The sequence below is a fragment of the Vidua macroura genome, chromosome Z (genome assembly GCF_024509145.1).
Source record: "Vidua macroura isolate BioBank_ID:100142 chromosome Z, ASM2450914v1, whole genome shotgun sequence".
In the NCBI taxonomy this organism is placed as follows: Eukaryota; Metazoa; Chordata; class Aves; order Passeriformes; family Viduidae; genus Vidua; species Vidua macroura.
The window spans coordinates 22,486,880-22,513,242 of NC_071611.1; the positions used below are offsets into that span (position 1 = coordinate 22,486,880).

The window sequence follows — 26,363 nt, forward strand, 5'->3', positions numbered from 1 at the left end:
TATGATGTTGTTGTGCTTTGTGACATGGGTTTTTGATATGATAAGATGCCTATTGGCAGGACTAAGGCAGTGTGTGCATCCGGCATTGCCGCTGCGCCTGCACAGCAGGAGCTACTTGTTCGGAATGACACCTAACTACACCTCCAAGGGTCCATCCATGGGAATGAGCCTTTCTGCCATCCTTCCCTTCTCCTCCAGGTGAGTTACAACAGCTCTTGGAAAGTATCCCCAGGGTGTCCAAACCAGCACCTTTGCATTGCTATGACGCATGAATATGTCTCAGGTCTTATGTAAGGTTACACAACTAGGTAAGAACATCACCCAGGGATCTGCCCTAAGGCTGGATAGTTATGAGTATGGGGTATAGTATGGGAGTATGGGGTAGGATGGGCAAGTGCCTAGGACAGTGGGCATCTCCCAGTGTTTTGGAACTTCACCTTTGAAAAAGTGAGGAATCCAGAAAATTTATTAAAATATTTGGGAAAGATGAGCTGTCACCAGATAATTCCAGAGAGACACAAATCACTGCAATGTGCTGGGGCCTGGTCTGGGCTGACTGAGCTCTGTTCAGCAGAGCTCTGTTCAGCAGAGCTCAGTGCCTGCTGCAGGGAGGGAAGGTCTCTGGAACTGAAAGCAAAGTGACAGAGTCCATGGCTGAACCAGAGAACCAATGTGTGCCAGTATTATCTGTGCTTGTATACAAGGAGAAATACTAGAAGCAGAAGTTTATGGAAGGGGCTGACAGCTTGTCTGTGAGCTAGGAGGAGTTAGTTGAAGAAGAAGTTGATAAGAGTCGCACTTACCCCTGAAAGGAATTCTGCCAAGGTCATTGACATGGAAACCAAGAAGAAGAAAAAGATAAAAGAAATTCACAGTTGGATGTTAGTTGAAAACAGTGGTGGAGATTGCTCTGTACCAATGAACACTGTGTTGATTTATTGTAACCAATGAATAAGTATAAACTTTGTTGGGAATGAATAAAAGACAGCATGCTCTTATAATAAAGAGAGAAGCCTTCTGAAATTGTATGGTGTTCTTCTGTGTGTCATGACCATCTCAACAGCGACAGAAGTGGACATATTTAATAAGGGATAAAGGAGCTGCCTCTAAGCGGAATCAGGAAGCCGACTACTCCAAACAAGACTACCACAAAGTAGCCAGGAAAATAGGTAGCTCAGTGGGCCTACAACACATTGGGCCATCGAAGAAGAGATGCAACATACAAATGGGTTTTTGAATGAGGGATGGATTTATCAGGGACATTATCCATTTTCATGCACCATCTCTCCAGCCCTGAAGGTCTACTATGACAGAAGAAGCCCAAAGCTATGGACAAATTTTACTCAGTTGATGTTTTAGAGGGATGACCCATAGATTAAGGGAATGATATCTCTGTGTATGTACAAAAAGACAGGGAAGGATGCATTGGGAAGAGTGGAACCTGGGCATGACATAAATGATACAGAATAAAGGATGGATATTGCTCTGGTTTTATCAGGAACAGAGTTAATTTTTGCCCTTGTTGGTATAGTACTGAGTGACAGATTGAGGATAAGAATAATGTTGATGACACACTGAAATTGTAGATTTTACTAAGCGGTGTTTACACCAACTGAAGGAATGCGCAGGTCTTCCCACTGCCACACCAGTGAGGAATCTGGGGCATGAGAAGCTGGAGGGGACACAGGGGAAGGGTGGTGGTGGAAAGTGGACCCACAGCTGTTTAGTTACCTTCCGGATTAAACCACAACAAGGAGAAATGTATTATGTAGCAAAAGCATTTTAATTTGTTTTAATATAGTTGTTCAATTGCTATATGGAGTCAAGATTTGATGCTGCTGCTGCAGCTGCATTTTTTAATAAGGAGTAGGTTATAAAATGTAGACTGCTTATCATATGAACCATGATTGCAGTCTGCACATGTACCTGGGCCAGAAGGTGAAATTCCAGGTTTAAGTATGCCATCCCTATAGCCAGAACACAGAACAATCTCTTATATTAAAGGAGCAACTCTGGGGACATAATAATGTGCTACATCACCACTAGTCTTTAGGATCTAAATAACAACATACACCATCAGCATCCCCACACACACACAAAAGCTAATTGTAATTGATACAATCTGGGTGCCATAGAAATACTGAGGATGCAACCACATTGCAGCTGACCTTCTATCTTAACCTTTACTGTTTCTTTTAAACTTTATTGTTTTATTGGTCCCATCAGCAATAACAGCACAAATAGCAGAAAAACCCAAAGATGATTTTGTTCAGACCCTGACGAAAAGTATCAAGTTACCATGTTAGAAGTGAAAACAGAGGAGGATACTCATCTCGGCAACTCTGCACACTTCTCTTCTAGTTGGGCACTGGGAAGCATTTTCCATTCTCTGTCTGTTTCTCTGTTTCCAACATTGCCAGCCCCACCCCTACTTCCTGGCACTTATGTCTTCCTTTCCCTTGCTCAATCTTTCTTTCTTTCTTTCTTTCTTTCTTTCTTTCTTTCTTTCTTTCTTTCTTTCTTTCTTTCTTTCTTTCTTCTTTCTTCTTTCTTTCTTTCTTTCTTTCTCTCTCTTCCTTCCTTCCTTCCTTCTTCCTTCCTTCCTTCCTTCCTTCCTTCCTTCCTTCCTTCCTTCCTTCCTTCCTTCCTTCCTTCCTTCCTTCCTTCCTTCCTTCCTTCCTTCCTTCCTTCCTTCCTTCCCTTCCTTCCTTCCTTCCTTCCTTCCTTCCTTCCTTCCTTCCTTCCTTCCTTCCTTCCTTCCTTCCTTCCTTCCTTCCTTCCTTCCTTCCTTCCTTCCTTCCTTCCTTCCTTCCTTCCTTCCTTCCTTCCTTCCTTCCTTCCTTCCTTCCTTCCTTCCTTCCTTCCTTCCTTCCTTCCTTCCTTCCTTCCTTCCTTCCTTCCTTCCTTCCTTCCTTCCTTCCTTCCTTCCTTTCCTTCCTTCCTTCCTTCCTTCCTTCCTTCCTTCCTTCCTTCCTTCCTTCCTTCCTTCCTTCCTTCCTTCCTTCCTTCCTTCCTTCCTTCCTTCCTTCCTTCCTTTCCTTCCTTTCCTTCCTTTCCTTCCTTTCCTTCCTTTCCTTCCTTTCCTTCCTTTCCTTCCTTTCCTTCCTTTCCTTCCTTTCCTTCCTTTCCTTCCTTTCCTTCCTTTCCTTCCTTTCCTTCCTTTCCTTCCTTTCCTTTCCTTCCTTTCCTTCCTTTCCTTCCTTTCCTTCCTTTCCTTCCTTTCCTTCCTTCCTTTCCTTGCCTGCTTTTCTTCTCCAAGCTTCACCATTAGAGTTAATGTATTTCACTGATCATGGACCCCCTCCTAATAACTCTATGCCTACAGTTGCAACATTAGGTTCAGTCCATTACTGGACAGGTTTTCAAAGTTTTCTTCTAATTCAAATTAGTATGTCATATTAAATTATCTTGAAATGCAACAACCTCTAGAAAACAGTGATAGAGAGAAAAACATCAATTAAATCACTAAAAAAATATTTTATGTATAACTATTGGCATGGGAGTAGCAAGAAAAACAGCTGCCTACAACTGGTTTGTGGGTTTTTGGCTTTAGAAATTCATCTGCAAAAAGTAAATATTTGCAGAAAAGAAAAGAAGGAAATGTTTCCCGCTACCACATGCCACTTCATGAATAACTTTGAGCATACAGTAAATACTAGCCATTTTATCACTATTTAATTTGCCAACCATTTATAGGAGATCTAATTCAAAACCTCTCAAGCTGGAAAAAACCTGGAACATAGCCAACAGACCATACCACACAAAAAGATCAGCTATGTATAATTTGGACTGCAGTGTATAGGCAGACTTACACTGGGGAAAAGACCGATTACAAGGAGTAATAGTGGGAAGCCTTTTCTAAACATTTTCAGTGAAAGTGATTGAAAACATTAAAATAGATTGTGTGAGGTAGGGCTTTCAGATTTTGGAGATGTCAGCTCAAGAAAACTTGCTCTAGTTTAGAGTACATTTGTATGAGAAGTTCTTGTTGTTCTTCAGTCTGAGGTTTTCTCCCCTAAAGGTATAAAAAAACAACCCAAATATAGTTAGCAATAATATATTTTCTAACTGACCAAAACTGACATGGTAATCTATCAATGCATTTTCTTAGAAACCACTGGGTTTTTAAAATATTCTAAGAACATTATAACATGAGCATTTAACTTCCAACTTAATCTTGCTTCACATCCTGTTAATATGGCATGCCAAAGACATATATAGGACTAAACAGAGCCTACTGTAGCCTATCTATTGCTCCCAAACTTCAAGTACTTCCAAACTGTCATTAAATAATTCTGTTCTATGTGCAGTGAAGACCTCTACTACTGAAAAGAGTGGGGACTTATTAAACCTTCATGTGTTTCTTTTTACATCAGAAGACTTATGACATAGTAAAGTCTATGCTGACCACTGCTGAAAAATCTACAATTCTTTGGAGGTTTGTTCTTAAAAGCATACACACAAAAGTGAAAAGTGGTGTGTATAAATGAAAACTATTTCTGCTTCAGTGCTAAATTACTAATTTTTAACATTTCTCTAGGTCAAGAGTTCTTATACCAAATGTTACTGTAAATGTTTTTTACTCTTTAAGGGTTATACTATTTTTGGTATTTCTTGGAACAAGAGAAGGATGATGCCTCTTGAACTTGAGATTGCAAAAGGTGTCCTCCCTTCACTTGCTAGGGGACACACAGGACCACAAAAGGCATTCAGCAAAAGGGGTCCAATGGACAGTAATATATTGAAGCCATACAAGGAGTGGCTGAGATCACTTGTTCTTTCCAGTCTTAAGGAGACTGAGGAGAGACCTCATTTTAGTTACAACTTCCTTGCAAGGGGAAGATGAGGGACAGGCACTGATCTCTTCACTGTGACAGGACCAGTGACAGAACCCAAGGGAATGGCCTGAAGTTGTGTCAGGGAAGGTTTAGGTTGGATATCAGGAAACGGTTCTTTACCCAGAGGGTGGGTGGGCATTGGACAGGGCTCCCCAGGGAAGTAGTCACAGCACCAGCGGGACAGAGCTCATGAAGCATGTGGATAATGCTCTCAGGCACATGGTGTGACTCTCATTATGACCAGGAGTTGGACTGAATGATCCTTGAGGGTCCCTCTTCCAACTCAGGATGGTCTATAATTCTAACACCTTGAGGTGCTGTAAGCCATGCACATTAACTGCAAATAGAGGAAAATACAGAGACTGTCAGGATATCTTCTTGGACTACAGTGGTTTATCTTTATTGCATGCAAATGTTTTGTGTAGCTTCCATCCTTTAAGGTACTGAAAACCCAAATGAATGAGACCCTGAGAAAGCAGCTGTTTGCCCCTACTTTGAGCATGGAAGCATGGAGGCAATGGACACAGAGAGATCTGTTTCAGCCTCAACTATACTGTGATTCTGTGAAATAAAAATTAAGAAAGTATTATGAGTTTTATATTGATTAATTAATTACTCTAACTTTTCTAAATCTCCTATTTTGAAACAATTGTATTTTATCTTTGAATGTAGAATAAAACCAGATATATAAAAGAGATGTGGCTGATTGAGAGAAAAGACTGTTACATTTTAATCAAATTTTGCTGATAGATTCCTGTAAATTTTGTGACAACACTTCAGAACAAGAGTCGGTGTTTGTACAGACAATCCCTTTAATTTATACTTTTCAAATATTTCCCAATTCCTCATTGATGGACTGGTTCAGTAGCATGTAAGAGTTGTCTTAAGGTGTGCTCTATGTGTAAGGTCTGTCTATGTGTAAGGTAACTATGCATTGCCACAGATTCTTTCACACCATCCGCCAGGAACAGTGACATACAACACATACTGTAGAATTGTTGATATCATGAACATATTCGGAGGAGTTCTCTTTTCCCCTGTCAGAAGTAGACATTCATATCTGTGAGACTACAGTTTTAGCACTTGCCCCAGTTTTTCTTCTCTGATACTATATAACACAGTATTTACAGTTAATGATTATAAAGGAACTAAATGGGCAGTGAATGGAACAAATATTTAAGTCATCCAAACATTGTCTCTCTATGCATTTTAATCTCTGCACTAATCATTCTCAAAACCTCTCTTTGCTATGAAAATTATATCCTTGTATTTTTATCTCCACTCTCCAGCATTGGGAAGAGGAAATAATTGCCATTCCTACAATACCACAAAAATTTAAAAAAAAGCTTCAGGCTTTATTAGACACAATAAAATATAATTGCAAAGCCTTTCACATAAATAAATGTTAGGTCTGTATGAAGCAATTCTGTTGCCTTTCCTGTGTTGCGCAATTACAGAGAGCAGAGTGAAAATAAACAGTGCTGGAGATTACTAAGTTCCCACTACTAGTTTTCTAAGGGACTGAGGCATATGTAGTTGTGTTGTCTGTCTGTCCTCTCCAGCCACGTTTTAATCTGCTGGATAATTTTGACTAAGTTTGGAAAGGGAAGGAGGAAGTCTAGTTGAAAAAAATACACATTTTTTAAACTTCTGTGAACATCAGCAGCTGAGCAGCAGACACACTGACAAACATTGCTAAATGAAATTGATTATTTTCTTCACACTCCAGAGCCCCTGTTTCTTTCCCAAGAATTTTTGTGCATCTCATAAAAGGAAACTTCAGGTGGCAGACATGCAAATGGAAAACACATTGTTAGTGTTTTCTAGAGTTTGGTGTTAATTTTATTTACCATTACTATACGTAAGCAGAAGGAACATGTAACTACTTGAGCATACAGTTTGAATGGCTCTGGTGGCAATGTTAAATCACTCACCTTACAGAAGAGTTCAAGGACCTTTAATGTGGGCTATATTCTATGTCACCATGAAGATCATCAGGAGCAGAAACCTGCACTTTAGACCCCTGGTTTTAATGTATGAAATAGAAAAATGGGAGCCACTCAGTCACTATTTATGACACTGCTAGGGAAGAAGAAAATTATACACTGAGTGAATATGTATTATATTTTAAAAATATTTTTTTCTGACTTGTGAAGTGTAACCTAAAGTTGAAGGTGGAAGGTACTTTTTAATCCCCCTTTAATACCCTTGAAGCAGAGGATGTGATTTCAAATTATAGGAATTCAGGCCTTCACAGGAAGAAACAGTCAATTTTACTTATCTTCCTAAACCTTCTGTCCTGCAGCTACAGAAACAATCCTTCCTTTTTCATTCTACATCCTGTAACAGGCAGCTCTGACCTGTTAGAAAACAACCCTTCAGTGCCCTAATATGAATATTATAATTCTGCCAGTCTAAACAATTATAGGAGGGTAGTAATATGTTCTTTGACAAAAATGCTACAGTTCTCATTTCTATAGGATAGAAAGTGACTAGAGGGCCTTTGGATTTAGGAACTTTAGTCTAAAATATTCTTTTTGTATATATTTTACACATTTTCTGAGAGATATATAAATCTCTAAAAATGCGAGTATAAAATCTTGGTAAGTGTAGAAAATGGCCACAAGTAACTCAGGATTTAAAACAGCTGGGGTTTGCTTAGCTATGAATCATCTTAATATATATAGTATTTGTAATGCCTTTGTAGTTTAATAACACTGATTTCAGGTTGAAAGCAAATGTAAAGACAAAAGTATCTGGTTAGGACATATGCTAAAAACTTATACCCAAATCAAAGTTTAGGAAGAGAATAATTATTTACATTGTCATTGGGTGTCTGTAGAAATTGTGGGTGCTTTCCTGGTCAGGGTGAGATACTCTACTTTAGATCCCTGAATGTGACCTCCATGACCTGCTTATGCTCTGTCACTCAAAATTCACATCAGAGGTGAAGGATACTGGTCATGTCTGACAGTTGTCTCTTTTCCTTTGCTAGATCATCCTATACTTTGTGAACTGTATACGAACAATTACTCTTTCCTAAGCATAGCTCACGTTTCTCTCTCATGGTGCATGTTTATCCACTTTACATTTCCATTGTTCTGTACACACCTAAGACACTGTGGGTAATATTATAACAAAAAAATTTCTTGCTGTCTTTGTGATAACATCAAGGCAGAGGTGCTCATTTAGAGTAATATTCTTTGAGACGATCATGTATATCCAAACTTGCATGATTAAAATGTATGCAAATCTCTATCATGCATTTTGCAAAAATTATATATTCAATTCATGTGTATGGAGAGAAATTGTAAGAATATTCATCAGCTCTATTTATTCTGAAAACTTTTGGGGGTTTTTAGAGTTTTTTTGGGTTTGGGGGGGGTTTTGGGGTGTTTTTGTGGATTTTTTTTCTGTTGTTGTTTGTTTTTTCGTATGTGAGTCATAGCTCCTATTAACACTGAACATGTAAACGAAACCCCATTGTTACAGGTTTTCCAAAATGTTTGCTTCTGCCTCAGCAGTTCTATCCTGGTCACACTGAGATAGGAGTGTTACCTCTAATTTAAGTCAGGAATCGTACATAGCATTTATTCAACAGTGCACTCGTGTGGCAAGACTCGGGAAGTACATAGATAATGTATCACAGAATTCCTTGAATACGATGTATTTTTCTTATGTAATAAGAAAATACAAAAAAGTTCTTATAGATTGATACAATGATGTTTGCCAGTACAATCCTTTTTTTAAAATGATTTTTTTTAGCCCACTTTGATTGCATACCTAGAAAAAAATATCCTCTTTCAAATACTTTGGCGATACAAATCAGAGTTCCCAATAAAGGATATTATCTTGTTTTGTCATATGTGGGCTTTTCTTCACTGAAATTTAATTTCAGAGTGTTGTCTCAATATCTTAATTTCTTTCATCACCATAAACTTCAATTTTTGACAGGAGATCTGACTATAGCTGAGATGTTACCACACGAAAATCTCTGAACATATTTTGTGACTACTCAGCCTATGAATTGCATGCAGAATTATGACTACAAGTTCTCATATTCTCAAAGCAAGGCCACATATATAGCAAGAAGCAAAAATGTCTATTAAGCTACTGGGTGTTGTTGCAGAGAGTATAAATGAGCCAGAAAGTGAGTGTTGCAGGCCCGACATCAAACAGGCACAAAATTTCTAGAAGAGCTGCCAGCCTCATCTAGTTTTATTTAATTTACACTAGAATTTCCCACTGTTACTTGAATGGTTGCTTTTCTCAGTTATGTTTCTCCTACAGTTGATTTAACCTCCACATATGCTGCTGGAATCCCTTCACCACTCCTGTTCCTCTGATGATGACTCTCCACCTTCAGCTTGGAGTGAGACTTAGACAAGATGAACACTATTCCTGAGATGAGTTATTAAAGAAAACACAACACAGCATTCCTTCTGTTTTGCAACAGGACATACTGATGCTTATGGTCCCAGTACAAAAAAGGCATTCAGACTCTGCAAAGTATCATTTCAAATGCAATTTCTTAGAGTTAACATTATAAGGAAAGAGAGAACTGTTACTCTACAGCATTTCAGGTCCCACAAACCATAAGCAGTGCAGCATCAAATGGATCTGTAATGAGGGTGCATCACGAAGACTCTGTCTGTGGAAGGGCTCTCCCATTGTGGTCATTCAAGCTGTAAGAGGATTTCCTTAAAAAACTCCAACCTTATTCATAGTTTCTACTGTCAGAAAGGATGTTTGCATAAGGACTTCTGGCTGCAGTTTTAGATAGAGGCAAGGTCATAGAGATGCCAGTAAAGTGTGGGAGCTGCCCACAGCTGCTCTAACAGTGTGCTGCCTGAATTTATCCTGTGGCCATGGGATACGCATAGCAGACCACAGACCTGAAGGCCATTCTGCATGTGGCTACACTTGGCTTAACTATTGCATGGATCACTACAGTCTCAACGCACAATGATCCTTCCAAGCAGGCCCACCTTCCTGCAGTGTGGAGGCATTTATTCCCATTAAGGGAACTCCATTACGAGCAAGATCACTGGAGTGATCTCTGAAGAACAAGAATGCCCTTACAGAAGTAGAGGGTTTTTTTCCTGCTCACTTACATTCATTCTCTTCCCCTCTCTCTCTCAGCAAGGTGCCCTCAGTTTTTCATATAGTTAGGAATGTGAAGAGGATAAAACCAAAGCCACACACAGAGATGTGTCTCCAAGTGCTTTGCAGTGCTGCGGAGACCACAGCTGTGGAGCTCCCTGGTTCCCCGGTGTCCCTTAGGATCTCGTATAGGGGTGAGCAGGACTGTAAGAAACGTGAGGGCAAACCTGAGAGGACTACAAGTGCACCGCAGGCCAGGACAGCGTCATTAGTAGCAGCCTCCCCTCACAACGCACCAACTCCTAAGGCAAGTCGGGCAGAACTGAGTGTTTTTGTGAGCTGCTGCCTCGCTTCGGCGGCTGAACACTTTTGGCGGCACACCCCTGACGTGAGGCGACAGACCCGTCAGGCGGCAGAAACCTCTCAGCCGCAGCAGCACGGCAGCAGAGCCCCGCGGCGCCGGCGGGCGCTGCCTCGGGAGGCGGCAGGAGCGGCCCCGCCGCGCCCCGCCCCTGAGGGCTCCTGCCCCGCCCGCCCCCGCCGCGAGGCCCCGCCCCGCGCGCACCTGCGGCCGCCCCGGCGTCGCCCCCGCCGGCTCCGAGCTGGGCGTCCTTTGATGACGTCACACCACACCCGGCGCCCAACACCGCCGCGGGCGCAGCGCCGCCGGCTGGGCGCGCGCATGCGCGCTGGGGTGAGAGGCTCCTCGTCCTTTCCCGGTCAGGGTAGGCCCCCGCCCCCTCCCTCCCCTCCGCTCGCGCTGCCGCGCGCGCCGCCCGTTACCCGACGGACGCCGCGCGGGGCCGGCGCGCCCCGCCTGCCCGTCGGGAGCGCGCGCGCGGCGCAGAGGGAGGTCCCCGCTGGCCCGGCGGGAAGGGCGCACGCGGGGGGCGGGATGCGCCGGTGCTGCCGGCGGCGGCGGGGGGGAGAAGGGGGCGGGCCCTGAGGGCGAGGGCGCTGTCCCGGGCGGGCGGGGCCGCGCGCCAGCCCAGTCGGTGCCTCTCCCCCGGCGGCCACGTCCCGCCCCCCGGGCCGGCGGGGCACTGAGCGGTGTCTGTGTGCGCAGGTGAGCCCGGTACGGATGCGGCGGCCGGGCGAGGCGCAGCGCCGCGGTCCCCGGCAGGTGCCGGAGAACGGGCCCGGGGCGGGAGACATGGAGTCCGGCGGAGACCTCCCGGCGGATCGGCCCTCGGTCCTTCGGAGTGGGATGGAGGAGCCTGAGAAGGAGGCAGATGATGAGGGAGGGAAGACTGCCTGGCAGCAGAGCTTGAATCCCGAGCTGCAGCAGGGGTACCGCATCCTGCGCGAGTTCCTACTGGAGAAGTACCGGCCTCTGACGGCGCCGTTCCTGAAGCCCCTCGCGGATCAGGCATTTTTCGGGGAAGAAGGCTCTGGCTCCCTCTTGGGCCGTAAGAGCAGCCACTCCTTGCAGCAGTTGCCCGCTGGAATATGGCTATTGAAAATGGAAGAGAAATTTTCCAGTGGGCAGTACACAGGGATAGCAGATTTCGTGTGTGACTTCCGGCTTATGCTGGAGACTTGCTATCGGCTGCACGGTGTGGATCACTGGCTCTCCAAACAGGCCCAGAAGCTGGAGATGATGCTGGAACAGAAGTTGGCGCTGCTATCCCGGTAGGTGTAGAAAACTATAGGGGCTGTGCCCTGTGTTCTTTACATAAAGTAGAACAGGAGGGTGTGTTTCTTTAAATTCCGTTAAAAGAGTACAAGCGTCGAACAAAACCCCACAACAGAAAGAACACTGGAACTTTCAGTACTTTCATGAAGATTAACGTTTCCTACTGGGAACTATTCAAATCTTAATTCAAAACGCTTTGGAAATTCCAAACCTCAAAATGCCAAATAGAGCACAGCATTTCCTGACTAAGATTTGCCTTCTGAAAGAAGCCTTTTGTGAACATGGAGGGACACTTGTTTACACAAGATGTCAAATGCTTCTTTCTTTATTTTATTCTGTCGTGAACTGCCTAAAATCTGTATGAATATTTGGCTATTTTAAATTATTATTTTTACAATCTGTGAAATTTTTACCACCCTTAAAATACATAGGAATAAAATACTAAGCTGAAGTTACCTGCTTTGAAATGGTAATCATAATTATAAAATGAGAGACAATGCTTGCCATACTATGGTCTTAAATGGCAAAATGGAAGTCGCGGTAATTTGAAATGTTAAGTCCCTGGCAGGGGCTGCTTTCTTATCAGCCAAAGCATAGAAACATAGAAAGCTCTTGAGCTATATGGTAGAAAGCCCAGTTTAAATCACAACTGAAGTACATGCTTTCTCATGAACTTGTCATAGTTTAGTCATTATCAGAAAACCATGGTAGCTTCTTACAGTGGAAAGCCCACCGGTTTTCTGAATGACATAGTATTCTGCATGTAAAAACCAAGAGGTGTTTTTGGTTAAGGATGAAGGTAAAGAAGGAACAGTGTTGGGAAATATGTAAATCTGCGTGTCTCCATCAGCGTTATGTTTGCTAGGGACACACATCGTGAACTGCCAAGCTGGTAAGAGCGTTGCTCGTGTAGGAACACTTCAGGGAAGTGGTCTAGAAGTCATCTGAAAGCAGAGTGAATGTATTCACTGCTGCTGTAGCAGCAGTATATTTGAAGCTGTTTCTGTGTAACAGCCGTTTTGAGACAGTCTGGTAGTAGAAAGGAAGGACTGTTGAATGTAGGGGGCATGAATGTTCCTAGTTTGCTAAAGTAAAACCTGATTTAAAAAAAATCCTGGCTTAATAGAGTTACTGCTGGCAGATAATTAACCAAATGCAACTTGGAAGATTTTGTGTTCTCAGATAGCAATATAGGTATTTCCTAAAAAATAAATTCAATTGCTCTTGTCATACTTCCATTTAATGTACAGTCTTTTTCAGATAAATATTACAAAATAGTGAACTGTCTAAAGATAATCCTGTCTCAGTATATAGTGAGTTTGGCTTGTATTAACTCTTCAGAGATTTGTAAAGATTTTTTCATTATATCTGTGTGCACTAGCTTAATAAAAGTTTCTAAGACCTGTAAGTATAAAGGATTATGGAACCTAGAAGTCTCAAAGTTCTTTTACAATTTTTAATTAGACGAATTTGTTTGAAGTGTTTAACATAATTTTATTTGTAAAGTGAAATTGAAGAACTGCTTCTTGGAGCAATATTCTTATATTATTGCAGAGTAGTGTTTAGGTCAATGATCCCCTTCAAGTGATTCAAGGGAGTCAATTAGTATTGGTTGTATAATTCCTGAATACTACAAGCCATAGAAAATTACCTTAGAATGGAGGTTCCTTTTGAATGGAGGTTGGATTTTTCTCCTCTGTACCTCAAATGTTTTCACAGGCTGTGAAAAACTCATACAAGTTTTAATGGAGTCTTTTGAAACAATTTAAGAAGAAATGTAACTTTGCAGACAAATTTGTAGTGTTTTGTCTTTGAGTTTTTGTAGTTTAAAATAGGATGAAACTGGTGTTTAACATATGCTTCCCCAGCCTAAACCAACTAACAGATCCCCAAACCCCCCCCACTAATAGACCCCACTACCCAGCCCCCTATTTTTAGGTATCTGCTAAAAAGGATGCTTTCTTATCTTACGTCTTGTGGAAGTTTTTTCTTTCCAAATACTTATGGACTAAGAGAATTCCATCTCCATATAATACTTGGTAACTTGTGGTAAATATACAGTTTTTAACTGGTGTGAAAACATAGGTCATATTAGTGTGTTGGGTTTAAGTTTAAAATTTTATAAAGGCATTTTCAAAATGGTAAAAATGGCAGGTGAAAAAATAACTGCTTTTTTCTGAGTAAGCATGCTCAACCCATGGTTGGTAGGCTAGGCATTGAGGTGCCACTGGTACAGCAGTTCATAGTTGTGAATTAGCTTGCTTTTTTCTTCTAGGCATTTAAGAGAGAAAACATCATTGGCTGTAACATCTAGAGGATGCTGTGGGCAAGAGGATGAAAAAACAACAGCATGCATTTCTACAAGACGTCGTTCCACGCCTCGCAATTTAGTAGGTTTGTCAACAGGCGTGTTTGAGTCCGTGATGGTTCAGGTTCTAAGACAAGAGGAGCAACTGAGAGCAAAAGAGGAAAAGAGGTAATAAGAAAAACAATTTAATTTTAGTTTTAAATAGTTGACTTACTAGTTTTTAAAGAGCCTAGCTCCTTATGGCTTTTTTAGGTAAATAAATGTGGCGCTCTTGTGGTCTCAAGTTTATGGCTTCAATACAGTGCATCCACAAAACAAAAAATTAGTACCACTTTCTTGAAAAATTGCGGAGGTCATTTAAGTTTCGAATTAAATTACAGCTGCTCTTATTTTAGTGTAGCAAAACTTCTAATAGTAACTAAAAGCATCCACAGTAATTTCCTGCTAGTGTATTATGGTTTATGATATGTACCCTTGGACAATTTTTCATGCAATAATTAGATTAAAAACTACCAGAATGCTTAACTGTCTATGCTTAACAGTCTAATGCTTAACAGTCTAATTCCATTATCTTGTCACTGCTGCTCTCACTGATAGCCAGAAGCAAATCATCTCTGCCAGTGCCTCTGCTGTTACCTCATTGAGGTGGCATTTCAGCTTGTCAGTTAGGTAATAATTTTAGATTGTTTGAGTAAATAACACTGAGATTTTGTGGTCTTCTGAAATTTAAGAGCTATATAATTCCAGGCAGTATTTAATGTTAATATGTTTTACTTTGAGGGAGATGAAGCTTTGAAGTTTGTTTACTTTAACAGTAATTTGAGTGACTGTGTCTAAAGATGGCTCACAATGGTAAGACAGTATTTGCTTCAGGAAGTGAAATGTTTCTAGCTTTTTTCAAAGTTTGCAGTTTTGTAGACTTTTTCCCATATGTGACCAGCTTGCTTTTAATTTTGCGGGTCATTTTCATTTTCAGCAGATTTGAAGCTATACAGCTGACCTAACTGTTACACAGTACTTTTTTCTGTAGAACTTTTATCTTTCTTCTAATCCACTAATCTTCTAATCACACTTTGCAAAAAAAAAAAAAAAAAGAAAGATCACTAGGGTTATTGTTTCTTTGGTAAAATTCTCTTGATTTTTGCTTAACTCTGTGTTCTAGAACTTGATAATAATGTTATGAAAAAGGATATTTTGACTGGATTTTAATTCATTGCTAGAGTCTGTAGAACAGTTTACCAAACAAAATAAAAATCACGCATTCATACACATGTTTTAAGTACATTGATGCAAAACTGTATTAATTAACTGTTAAGTCCATCTGGATATACTCAAAAGTCCCAGATCCTGGACAAAGATGGTTGATTCTACAGAATGTTCCACAATAACAGAAAAAGACCACAAATAGCTTGCCTCTTTACACCCTAAAATTTTGAACTGTACCAGTTATTAAGCAAAAAAAAATCTATCAGTGGATAGCTGGTTTAATATTTATTTGTCTCTGTTGACCTCTGCAAGTAATTTTGCTTCAGATTTCTTCTCGCAGTTTTATTTCTTAATTGCACCATGTTTTTAAAGTAATTTGGACCTCTCTGTACCAATTGTTTCTCAGCTCACCAAAAATGTTCCGCAAGTACCTTTTCTGAGCATTTTTATGAAAAGGTGTTGGCAATTAGAAGGCCTATAAAGTTTAGTTGCACATTTCCAGTGAAGATCACATTTTACAGTGTATACAAATTTTCAAAGTGGTGCATAGATAAATGCACATACTTTCAACACTACTTTTATTTGAAAATTTATTGCAAATTTCTAAACTTTTGGCTTATTGATAAAGTATATATTGCGTTATTAAGAGGAGAAAATGGTTATTCTGCTACATTTTTTTGTTTTCCTTAGAAATCTAACACACTGAGGTTGGCACAGAAGAGGTACTTTTTGAACAATATGGAAGACTGCAGCCTTAGGTATTTTAGTTGGAGAGCACAGTGCTGGTGAATCAGTTGTATTTGGATAGGCAGCATCTGCTTTTCACCCAGCTTTAAAATGAGTTATCAGGAACATAAAAAAGGGCTCAGTTTCTGGCCATCTAGTGGGCGACTCAAAGTGCTTGTAGCTGTGATTTATGCTTGTAGCCATAAATAATCTTAGTTTAGAATGTCTAAGAGTTGCATACTTTCAGCCCCAGAAAAGTAAGACTGCAAATGCAAGTGCCTTTCTATAAAACTTAACCTCATATCTAAAGAAATTGCCTGTTGAAATCCAAGTTTATATATATTCTTTGCTGTAGATATTTAGATACTTTCGTAAGACACAGGCATTTTATGATGAGAATTAAATAAAGCTAAAATGAAATTTAAAAGACTCAAACATATAAATAAATAGTTATGTATATTGTATAGAAATAAAAATAAAATACAAATTAAATTTGTAGATTAAATCCTTAAAATTCTTTTTGATTAGTTCTTTCCCACAAAGTCCTTGAAATTGATTTTGCAAGCATTTTTTTCAACTGCATATTTTGGAAGAATATTCTGAAGTGGGATTTTTATCTTCTCTTCTGTAGTTAACTTCAGGGAAATCCTACTCCAAATCTTTTAGTCACTTTTGTTATATAGGTATCCTTTGTTAAGAGCTCTCTTTCTCTTGTAATTGATCCCTTTCTTGCGCGATCTATTTCACTTTTCCTTATGCAATGTTTTATAACTTTCCCCAAGTGACACATTCATAATGGTAGACTCAACATGTAAAAACTGATAAGATATTTTTGCAAATCTGATTTCACTATTTTGCAACTAATAGCTTTTGTACAGCAGCAAAAGCACTTTCCCCCACCAAAGTACCTATATGACAAGATCTGATTTACTTTTATTGTCAATCTTGTTTGTAAGCATTCCTTTTGTTCAAATATTGTAATTATCAGAATATTGACTATCTTCAAATTATGAATTACATTTCTATGAGTTTCTACTGCTGCTGCTTGGTTACATGCTAGGTAAGTAACAAATCAACTAATTTACACATTAGTTAACAATAAATAATTGTGGAATTATTTTATAATTGGAAATTATGACTAATTAGATAGATACTGATTGATGATACTCAATGATGACTAATTAGTTAGATACTGAAATATAAAGGTAAATTCCTACTGAAATTTTTAAAACCACCAGTGAATGGCAGATACTGACTGGTTGATTTCAGTGGGAATTAAGTGTCTGTATGGGTTTGATCTGTTGAAAATTATGTAGGCAGTTCTGTGTCTTTCATCTCTGAAAGCATGATCCTGGGATAGGTTTCAGACATGTTCATTAAAACATTTAAAGAATTAGTAATTTAATTAAGGAAATTGTGGAATAAGGTATGCTTATATAGTCAATTTTGCTTTTTATGAGGATGTTAGCATGGAATTAACCAGATCCAATGGGAAAATATGGAGTATATAATAATATGATTTAAGATATTTGAGATACAGAAATAAGGTTATATGGGCCTCTCCAAATTTAGTATCTTCTGACTACTAGATCTTGGATTATTTTAGAATAATATGTAATAGTGTCAATCTGTATGTAACTTTCTATTTTATTTTTTAAAGAAAGTTTGCAAAAACAAGTTATTGTTAATTAAAGCAGTTCTGTGTGTCTTGTCTTTAAGAATTCCAGTGTCTGACCTTTTACCTGTGAATCAACACCTAAGTAGGTTAGACGTGGTAATTGGGAAACTGAAATAAAATCTAGTCTTTGTTCTTCTCTCCCCACCAAGAAATCCTCCTTTTGCAAAGGAGGAATTTGCTGGTGATGTGTGTCGGCTGCCTTAATTAAGGGAGGAAATTAGAAGAAGAGTAGGGAGTTATGGTGGGACTTTGTTTTAGGTATTGTCTCTTTTTTGGGTATCATGTTTGCTGAGTTTTAAGTTCAGATGCCACTGAAGAGCTGCAAAACAGCTACTGCAGATGTGTTCTAGAAATATGGCTGTTGTTAGTCTAGAAAAATCAGCTTCACCTTAGAACAGTTCTGTAACTACTTTAAGTTCAGCACATATATGCAAACGTATTTCTGGTAAATGTAAATAAAAGTGTGAAACAACAGGGTTTTTTACAGTTGCTGTCAGCATGGAAGCCACATACATATGTCCAGAGAATTTCTCAATATAAGGATATCTATGCTGCTAAAGTATCAAATCTCTCTGTCTTACCTCCCTCTCTCCAGTTTCTCTCTTCCTCCACCCCTGCTCCCTTGCCCTCTGTCCTATGCCCTCTTTCCTTCCCTTTATCTTGACAAAACCACCCCAGGAAAAAGCTGTGCCCTCCAAAAGATGCTAGCAGGAAGACCTCAATAATGAAGATGTGGAAGTGTGCTATTATTTACATTTTTTCCTTGAATGTCTGCTGAGAATGGAATGACAGCAGATATTGTGATAAAACAACTGCTTAAAAACAAGGCAAACAAGTGAAACAACATACAGTTTTCTTTTTAAACAACCTTTTAAAGCATTCTTTAAAATTATATAGTAATTGTAATTTTATCTAGGCAGAGATATCTATCTATGAAACTAGGGTATTGTATTTATTTTGATAATTCTACTTTTATTTAAATTATTACTTGGTAAAAAGTTGAATCTGCTTACGAAGATATTTTTGGATTGCCTACAGCTTTTTTTTTTATTAAACGGTTCTGAAATGTTGTTGTTGTTTCTACATATGTTCCATCTCGCCAAGTACTCATTATTTAGTCTTGTTGCCATACTATATTAACAGACTTGACACCTTTTGGAGGCAGGAGGTTATTAGGAAGTATGTTTTACATTCAGGAGGAATGAGGGAGTAGGATCCAAGAGTGCTATGAAATTTATATTTGAGACCACTTTTGCATAATATAATTTCTTCCTCTGTGTCACTGGGACATTAGTTATTTTTATTTATTTCATTTATTTTTATTATATTAATGCAATATTAGCACGTTTAAATAGAACATGAATCAGAATAAAAATAATGCCTACTTTACATATGCAAGTAGTATTGTTGAATTTAGTGGTTTATTCACCAAGAAGTTCGTGCTGAAAAATGGGATTTTGTCTTTATATTCTGTACTTTATATTCTTAAGTTAATGCTGCATTCGGAGGCTGAATTTAAGAATTTGCTGACCTGTTTGCTTTTACCTGTTATGTTTCACATGAGTCTGTACTTCTGCACTTACTAGATATATAAATAACAAGAATGCACATATGTGGTATTAAACATTTCTGTTCAAATTATAGTAACAAGTCACTGAGTATTTAATTTTATTATAGAATATAAAGTATTCAGTAGAGTCTTACTGTATTTTATGTTACTTTGTGTACACATGGCATGTTTCTCCTGTGCTGATACTAAAATGTGAACAAAACTGCATTTGTTGCCTTTTTTCATTGTTAAGATAGCTAGTCAATAGTTAATGGTTGAAATATATGCCCTTCAAGCTAGAAGCCACTATCAGCTTTATGCTGTCAAAAGAAACAATTTATCATTACTCTTTTGCCAAATTTGGAAGACATTGATGCTTTGAATAGATACATGGCATTTACTTGCTACTGTTTATGAAGAAAAAAAAATTGGAGGTTCGCAGTTTGGAGATAAGGATGTGTAAATTCCAGTAGCAGGTCATATTTGTGTTAGAGGCAGGTGATAGTTTTAACCAGTGATAGAAACGTCAGAGAAAAAGATAAAAGAAGCTTAAGATGAGCTCTAAAAAAAATTTTCTGTAAGTACAGCTGTATCCTAATCCTGTCTTTTGGAATCTGGTTGTGCCTTCAGGCAAAAATGTTAGTTTACTAGTGCATCAGCGTTAAAGAAAATTTACTTCTGTTGGTAACTTTTGATATTTGTATGATTCATGCAGATGTCCAGTTTTCTGCTTTGGAAATATATTGAAATATCTTGTATCTTAGATGGTAAGCTACATGTAATTGATTATCTGAAATGGAAGCATTTCTTTTTCTGTTGCCCTTAAGTTTCATGATGAATTTGCAAATAAAAGCAAATAGAAATTCCCAGCCTATCATATGAGGTTTTCATACTGCTGTCATGTTTCCTCTTGCTAGTGTTTGTGTGGACTCCCAAATTACTCAGAAGTTTTTACAGGCTTCTGGTTACTGATAACCTCTTTCTCCAAAAGCATGTTATTTCTGCTCTATCCTGTTTTTTAGATAGGGGGGACCAGAACTGAATAATTTTTTTTCAGGTGAGAGCAAACCAATTAATATAATAACATTTTATTTTTGGTATTATTTCCCATCACATTTTTCATGTGTCCTGATACTTATTTCTTTTTTGACCACCATTGCAAACTCACTAGTACAACTAATACAATACAACTAATACTAATACAACTTTGGGTGGGAGGGAAAATGGCTCTTGTGCATGTAAATGAAGCACTTAGTAATTAGGCATGTATACTTGTGTGATGAGGAAGGGAGGTACAAGGGAGGTGATGTGAGCCACAGGGCAACCATTTCAAAACAAGACTTACCTGGAATTTGTTTCAGACATCTTTATATGGATGGTTTGTTGGAAATATTTAATTATGATTAAAAGGGATTGAGGAAGGAAATACTTTTTTTTTTAATACCTGAAACTCTTAACAACTCAAACTATTGATATATGCCAGGCTTTTTTCTTATCTTTTCCCCTTTTTTAAACTAGTGGTAGTAGAAAAAAAAAGAGAATTATTTCCCATTTTGGTTGATGTGTTCTGCACTGCATAGTAAGACAAACTGAAGTAAAACTTCAGTTTTACTGTGCTCTTTTTAACTTCGAGATAAGTATGTTTGACATACTGTGGTTCTGGTTTTTTTCCTCGTTTCTTTTTGTTCATCTACTATCTGAATTTTCATGAAATTTCTTTTAATAGGCAGAGAGAGCAAGAAAGAAAAGAAGCAGAAGAAGCTAGTCAGAAAGAAATAGAAGAATGGGAAAAATCACTTTTAGCTCAAGCAGCACCTACAAGGATGGAGACAATGTGGGAGATCCCAGCTATTGGTCATTTTCTTTGCTTGGCACAACAGATTTTAAATTTACCTGAAATAGTATTCTATGAATTGGAACGCTGTCTTCTGATGCCTCAGTGTAATGTTTTTTTATCTAAAATAATGACTTCTTTGTTAAGTCCTCCTCATCGCAGACCTACATTACATCGCAGGCCTACATTTTCCTACAGGACTTGGGAAGCAGCACTCAGAAAGAAAGTGCAACACTGGTATACTGTTGTGGGTCAGACCGACAATCCTAATGGTGCTGCAGAAAAGCTTGGATTGTGTCCCCAGTTTTTCAAAGTTCTCGGAGAAGTTAATCCCTTGGAGGAAAAACCATTTCATGAGCTACCATTCTATCAAAAAGTATGGCTGCTAAAAGGTCTCTGTGACTTTGTATATGAAACACAAAAGGATGTTCAGGATGCGGTTCTAGGTCAGCCTATCCATGAATGCAGAGAAGTAATTCTTGGTTATGACTGCTTGGAAAATGCGTATGTTCACTTTCCACAGTTCTGTGGTGCAGATATTCGAATTTACAAACAAAAACCTTTTCAGGCTCCTGAATTTCCATCTCTTCCCATCAAGGTTAAAAAAGTGCCACGTATTAAATTGGAAAGAGTAAAACATGAATATGGAAGCAAAAGCAATGGGGAGGTCAGTTCTGCTGGGAGAGAACTGCTGTGTCATTCCAAGACAGATGGAGAGAAAAGTATGGACATTGTTATCTGTCCAGAGAAAAGAACACGTTTAGGTAGCTTTAGAGTCACTACAGAGGAAATGAAGGTTGACTGTGAAATAAAAGCCTCAAGAGTTTGTGACATCAAAAAAACTGGTTGTTATAAAAAGAACTTCAGGAATTTGATTACTTCAGGAGAGATTGTGGATATAGGTGGTCACCCTAGTTCAAAAGAATTAACAGATGTGGAGAATGGACAAGGTTGCACTGAAATAGCCAGAGTAAGATCTGACCTGAGTCCATTCAAGGAGAACACACTGAAAGCTTGCCAAATGCACGTCAATGGCACTTATAATGAAAACCAAGGCAGAAATTATCATGAATCTGCTGAAGAAACAGTACTAGAGACCTTACTGCAAAATAATAAGAAACTAAATAAGACGCTGGCAAAAAAGAAGAAAAAGAAAAAAAAGAAGTTGAAGGACATTCTAAATGAAAATCTACAGAGAAAACTTGATGACTTGCAAAGAAAGCGTGAGATTCATCTTCATCCATTCAAATCTTACAAATCTGAGATCCAGAACAAGTTATTTTTAATTAAAAAGAAAGCAAAACATAAGAAGCACAAGTCTGGTAAGTTGGCACTTTTACTTACAGTAAAAATCAGGAGGATACAGATTTTTAAGTTCTTTTCTTAGTTGATAAGTCTACATTTTATTTTGTGAAAAGGAGAATCTTACTGCATTAGGCAATTTGGATATTAACTTCAGAGTCAAAGTTACCTACCCAATAACACAAGCATATAAAAAATCGGTTGATTAAACTGTGATTCATTTGCAGAATGTATCTTTAGAGAACACAATCAATTGCAAGAGTTAATTTGTTGCAAAAAATATTCAGGAGAATAAATGTAACTGACTGGTTAGCATCAGAGTGTCACTTGAAGGCATTTGATGGTATCTTATAGCAATTGTGGAAATGTTTCTCCATTTTCTGGTAATATTATCCGAATTATGATGAAACACAGAGTAATTACATGAGATGATGAATCTAAAGTCATTCAGAGTAAAACTGTGCAATCGTAGGTCACCGAACAGTACTGTTTTGACTGGGCCTGGGTCCAACAATCAGGATGCATCAGCATCAGAATTTCTGCTGATGACATTTTTATTGCAGAATTGGGCAACATCTGGTTAAGTGTGTCAGGTAAGTGATACACAACCCAGATTTCGGTTAACTCACTGGAAAATTTCAAAGGTATTTGCAAACAGTAAAGTTACAAAAACCTTAAGTAAGTTCAAATTGTTCATGTAGCTGTAGTATTTTTGATGTCATGTGAAGCAACGTAAAAGCTTAATCCTTTTGAGTCCTGAGCTATGTCATCTGTGCTAGATTTTAGCAGATTCTTTCCAACATTATATTTTTTAAGTGACAGGCTGCTTTTCAGAACAGTGCAGACTGAGAGATAAATATTGGATTTCATCTGAAAAGCAGAAAGCCAAAACCAAGAATCTGAGTGACAAAAAAATGTCTTCTAAAGGTTAAGAAGCTAGGCAGGGTCTGATGGCAGTGCATGTAGCTAGAAATCAAAATTTAAAGCTAAGAGAACAAGTAATATTTAGATCCTCAGTATTTGCACATAACAGCCAAAGAACTGTCTTACTATTTAAATCACAAATTCCTTCTTCTAAAATATTTCACTGCCCACATCTAAACAGAAGTTTCAAGAGTTGCAGTTGAAGTTCATATATGTAGTATTCAGGGAAACAAATGTATTTTACATTTGCCTTTGTGACTTAGCTCTCCAAACGTGTCACTGTTTTCAGTCTTCTTAAAACCAAGCAAACTGAATAACAACCCAAATGGCAAACAAGGTCTCTAGTTTGGAGATGTGTCCTTTATCTCCTGATATGTTGACACATTCCCCATCTTATTCTTACTACTTCTTCATTTGACCTATCTGGAGAAAATTTTGCATTAACTTTACATCATTGCAAGAAAGCGCTTTTATTCCTATGGTTGTTAAACCTCCATTGGTTCTGTAGCTGCTACGCTGAAATGGATAGGATTGGATTCAATTTGTCCAAATAACTTGTTTTGTAATGTTTCCTAATGTTTAAGGCTAAGTAGTATTTCTTAAAGATTGTCTGAAATTAAATCTTCTGTTTAAGGATTCTCTTACCTCTCTTCTGCTCTTAGAGCAGAAAAAGTGATTTAGTAAAACTTGTTCTGAGTCCCCAAAGACATCAGACTTAAATTATAAATCTGATCCTAGTCATAACTCTTTGCAACGTTCTTTAAAAGTACAGTAAGTTGAAGAGAACATCAGGAATGTAAAAGTGAGTACCTTTCATTACTTTTCAACAAAATTATCTTTTTCCTGCTATTGGTTCTCTTAGGCAGCTAAACCTAACTGAGTCACAGTTTGTGTTGCTATTGAGATGATTTGCATATTCCTGACTTGCTGTGGCAGTGGTACCCATACTGAATATAGACTGAATACTTCACAGAAATATTGGGAGCAGAACTTACTGGAGAATACAACTATGTTATGACCTTTACTACAGTGACAGAATTTTCCTAGAATTTCTGAAAAGGTGTGACTACTTTACTGAATCTATGTTTTTGAAACAAGGTGATGGTTATTATTGTGGCAGTGTTCTGTGTCAGAATTATTAACAAAGTAGTACTGAATGTAATGGAAAGACAGAGTCAGAGCAGTTCTGTAAACAGCTGCATGCTGTGCATTAATTTTTAAATGTTTTTTTTTTTTTACTGGAGTTAGGTAAGTTTCAGTGCAAGGCACAGTGCAAGAGCATGAGAATCCTACAATTGCATGTTTGAAACAGAGACTGGATGAAATTGAGAAAATCTGTAGGGTTGAGAAAATAGAAGGGACCAGAGGCTGCTTGAAATAACTGTGATGTGCCTGATGCGGAGGTAGTAGTAAATGTAAATTGAATCTCTTTTTATTCCAGTTGATCTAGAAAACACCAATACAGCACATGATTTTAGAAGAACTTTGGATGTAAATTCTGTACGATATACTCATACTTTGGAAAATTCATGGTTGTCAACCTGTTTGAAGTCCATTTTACTATATATTTTATTTTTTTAGAGTACCATTACATTTTGTGTATGAAGTCAAGCATTGCTTGAATGTGAGAAAATGAATTCAACGGCCTGGCAGCAATTTTGTAGTGCCTGGTTTACTGTTCTTGGGAGTTTAATCTTCAGAAGTCTTCTGGAGACTTTCTGGTGTTGTCAAAACTTTGTCGTGTTGTCTAGCCTGTAGATAAAGGAACAGCTGTTGATCATGTTGAAAACATTAAGTGGGGTATTCCAGCAAGTAACAATGTACTCCATGCATTAAGATTCAGTACCGCTGCCTTCAGAAACCACTCAGGTTTTATAGGGTTTTGGACATTATTCTGTAAATTAGCAATATTAATGCACTTGTTCAGACCGATTTAGCTCATTTGACTATATAGAAATTTATGCTGTGTCAATATGGAAGCTTCAAAACTCTATAATAATGCTTCATTTTCCATACTGTATCATGTTATATTTTGTAAAAGAAGACCTGTTGGGAGCAAGATAGAAGAGTAGGAGATTAAAAGGAAATAGGATATGTACAGTAGTTGCCAAATCTTTGAAAGACACAAAGTGTGTCTTACAAATCTGTTAACAGAAAGACAACAGGACCTGTTATTTAATTTGAGAACACTGCAGTTGCTGCTAGAATTTAGTGAAAAAAAAACAGAAATTCTTGCAGTTGGACAGGGCTAATTTAAATATATTCTACCATGACAAATACTACTAAGTTAGTGTTTGATATTAAAAACATCTGTTGCCCCATCTGGGATAATGAGACTCTGCTCCATATCCAAGAAAAAAGTTGCAGTCTTATAAAAAATAATTATTAAAATAAGATTTTATTTAAAATTGCACTGTGTTGTCATGTTATAATTTGAAGCATGGATTGACATTGCTTTTGTTCTTCAAGGAGAAGAGACAAGAACTCATATACCAGAGTTCATAATAAAAAGTTTTACTAGATCTGTAAAAATGTTTCAATTCTCAAATCACATTGATCCCAAAGTAGAAGAAGTTATAAATAGGTTGTATTGTTCTTGCTGAAGTAATTTACAAGTGTCAAGAACATCTGTGGGGTTTCATGTTTTATTAGTCTCATTTTTATGCCAAAAATAGTACTAGAAGAGATCTGGATTATCTCTTTGTTTCCCCTTCTTCACCCTTAGATGGCAAGACGAACCTGAGATGACTTATGTTTTAGTTATATCTACTCTCCCTAATGAGGTTTTTGGATGCTCATAATTAGTGTTCAGGTTCTAGTTATGTTACTTTGTTAATTGCTATTCACTGACAATGTCTGTAGCATTTGTTTCAGCTTGAAAGGAAAACCTATGGTAGTCAGATTTTCCCTGGACCCACTGAACTTCTAAGAATTTTCACAGAGCCAACTAAGGGGTTCTTGGTTAATAAAATGTTGACTTCCTATGAACTCCTGTTGGGGGTAAGATGCCTCATAGTATCTTCCACTCTAAACTGAAACCAAACTGAGATATGGAGCCTTCTGGAAAAGGCTGTGTGGAGACATAATTACTGCTTATGGCACAGTAAATTGTATATTATGTATATGAGATTCTTAATTTATAAATATTTAACTAAGGTTTGATAAGGTTATACTAAGGTTCTAAGGTTTTTCTTATTGATTGCTTTTGGTCAATAAGTAATTTTATTTGTATGTTGAGTATGCTCTGAAAGACACAGTG

At 38.2% G+C, this 26,363-nt stretch overlaps 2 protein-coding genes across 3 annotated transcripts in view; one reads left to right on the top strand and one right to left on the bottom strand.

Annotated features, from left to right (window-relative positions):
* Positions 1–10,659, bottom strand: part of LOC128822461 (uncharacterized) — a 33,213-nt gene extending 22,554 nt beyond the window's left edge. The window contains exon 1 of the mRNA XM_054004185.1: positions 10,507–10,659. The gene's annotated coding sequence lies outside the window, so the exon portion shown is untranslated. The remainder of the gene's footprint in view (positions 1–10,506) is intronic.
* Positions 10,660–11,022: 363 nt separating this feature from the next.
* KIAA2026 (KIAA2026 ortholog) overlaps positions 11,023–26,363 on the top strand; it is a 62,629-nt gene continuing 47,288 nt past the window's right edge. For both annotated transcript variants that reach the window (XM_054002519.1, XM_054002518.1), the window contains exons 1-3: positions 11,023–11,573; positions 13,853–14,053; positions 20,771–22,200. In XM_054002519.1, coding sequence (XP_053858494.1) covers positions 11,023–11,573; positions 13,853–14,053; positions 20,771–22,200 — 2,182 coding nt within the window. The remainder of the gene's footprint in view (positions 11,574–13,852; positions 14,054–20,770; positions 22,201–26,363) is intronic.